General features: G+C 36.7%; 1 protein-coding gene across 2 annotated transcripts; it reads left to right on the forward strand.

The window, feature by feature from the left end:
* Positions 1 to 20: 20 nt before the first annotated feature.
* On the forward strand, positions 21 to 1,787 carry LOC124894301. Of its 2 annotated transcripts, none has more exons than XM_047405021.1 (3): positions 21 to 907; positions 1,029 to 1,418; positions 1,632 to 1,787. In XM_047405021.1, the coding sequence occupies exons 2-3, from the start codon at positions 1,105 to 1,107 to the stop codon at positions 1,771 to 1,773; spliced, it is 456 nt and encodes a 151-aa protein (XP_047260977.1). In that variant the 5' UTR covers positions 21 to 907; positions 1,029 to 1,104; the 3' UTR covers positions 1,774 to 1,787. The 2 variants fall into 2 exon arrangements, with proteins under 2 accessions (XP_047260977.1, XP_047260978.1); XM_047405022.1 differs by having other exon boundaries at positions 25 to 907; positions 1,029 to 1,474; positions 1,618 to 1,787.
* Positions 1,788 to 1,865: the final 78 nt, after the last annotated feature.

Below are 1,865 nucleotides of genomic sequence, written 5' to 3' on the forward strand. Positions count from 1 at the left end.
CTATCGACGCATCCTTTTCTTATTCTGTAGCATTTGTGATAGCAAAGGATAGAAAGCATGTCTATAGGAATTAATTTAAAATAATTATGATTTTGCTTTTTTCACTGTCATAAAGAAGATTAAAAAAAGGAAAGAATAGCTTACTAGAGTGTACTATAACCAGTTCTAGCTGTTTTCTTGAACAGTAGCACATTTGGTGTAAGTTGAAGACATTCTGGGTATTGCTGTTTGTATTTTCTTGTTCTGTGTTTACTTTGTTTGACTGTGGTTTCTTGTGAAAGTTTTGTCATAATTGAACACAGCTCAGGGTTTTACTTTTCATAGCTATTTTCTATTTTCTTTCTGATATTTTGTTGGGTTTTTGCTTTGTTTCTTGCATGAAAATGTAAGTTCTTTTTCTCCATTTTCGTTTTTTGGGCCAAGGAGAGGGGCTAGTGGGGGTCTTTTTTTTTAATTCTTTCCAAATTAATGTGAAGATAATGTTTGATAGAATCTTATTGGGAAGAAAAAGTGTGTGAATCACATTCAGCCGAGTGGGAGAAAAGGTGAAGAAATTTAAGAGAGGATTTTGAAGGATAGAAATGCTAACATTCATTTCTCTAGCTGAGCTAACATTCATCCTTCAAAATCCTCTCTTAAATTTCTTCACCTTTTCTTCCACTCGGCTGAATGTGATTCACACACTTTGTCTTCCCAATAAGATTCTATCAAACATTATCTTCACATTAATTTGGAAAGAATTAAAAAAAAGACCCGCACTGGCCCCTCTGCCCAGTGGTTAATTTCTTGAAGGTGATTCTAGCTAGAGGGATAAATTATTATTTTTTTGTGCTGCATTCTTATAGCTTGCTTGAAACAAGCTTTAGAAAAGTTTAGAGGGGATGAGAAGCAGCCAAAGCTTCGTTTGGTACTCATTTCTTGAACTATACTCCCACATTTAGCTTTCTTTTTCTTCTATTGTCTCAGATGTTACCCTGACAGGAAAGTTTTTGTTTTTATTGTTTTTGGTTCTTATATGAACAATGTAGATTGCTGATGAGAACAGTGGGGGTTTTCCAAATTCAAAGAATAATGGAATCACCAATACACACGTTGTGAAAGCAAATGAAAGCTCCAAGTTTGGTTGCTAGGCTCATGGGTTTGGAATCGATGCCAACAGGATTAGGCAGTAAGCCCCAAAAGGCTTCAGCTTCTGAAACTTGGAGCAATGTGGCAGACAAACTTGGTGCTCGACCTGGCGGATCTGATAAAGAAGATATGGATTTTGAGATGGCCGAAATAAAGAGTTTAGAACTGGGTTTGCGAAGGTTTAGAGCTAAATGTGCTCTCACTTATCCTACTAGATATTTTTCTCCTTTGGAAGATGAAGCAGATTTAGTTGGGAATGCACTTGATCACCATAGTTCAGGATGTGTTCTTGAAGCTGCCTTTTTAACTGACAGCTACCTCTCTAGCAGTCCTAATAGTAGCTCAAGTATGGTCCCCGATTCGACATTTTACTATTTGCACACTTCCTTTCATTCCCTCAAATACATAAATTAAAAAATAAGACAACTCTGAACTTGGATTTCATGCATCCATGCTTCTAATAAATATGATGCTTGTTTTCTTCCATAGGACAAAGTGCTTGCTGAATCAGTGGACTCTATTGATGATGAACCACTCTTTCCAGAACCTGATAGAGATCTTTCGAATTGCGAGACCTCATTATCCACCAGGAGGAGTTGCAGAGAACTGATCACAGACCATTTTATAACGTTTCTGGAGTGCTAAGCAAGATTGATCAGTTAAAAGGAAGAAAACTCAGTTACGCAAAACAGGTCATTTTGAATACTGAACTCATATTTGGAACTACACCTCAACAG

This window comes from Capsicum annuum, unplaced genomic scaffold (assembly GCF_002878395.1).
Source record: "Capsicum annuum cultivar UCD-10X-F1 unplaced genomic scaffold, UCD10Xv1.1 ctg72897, whole genome shotgun sequence".
In the NCBI taxonomy this organism is placed as follows: Eukaryota; Viridiplantae; Streptophyta; class Magnoliopsida; order Solanales; family Solanaceae; genus Capsicum; species Capsicum annuum.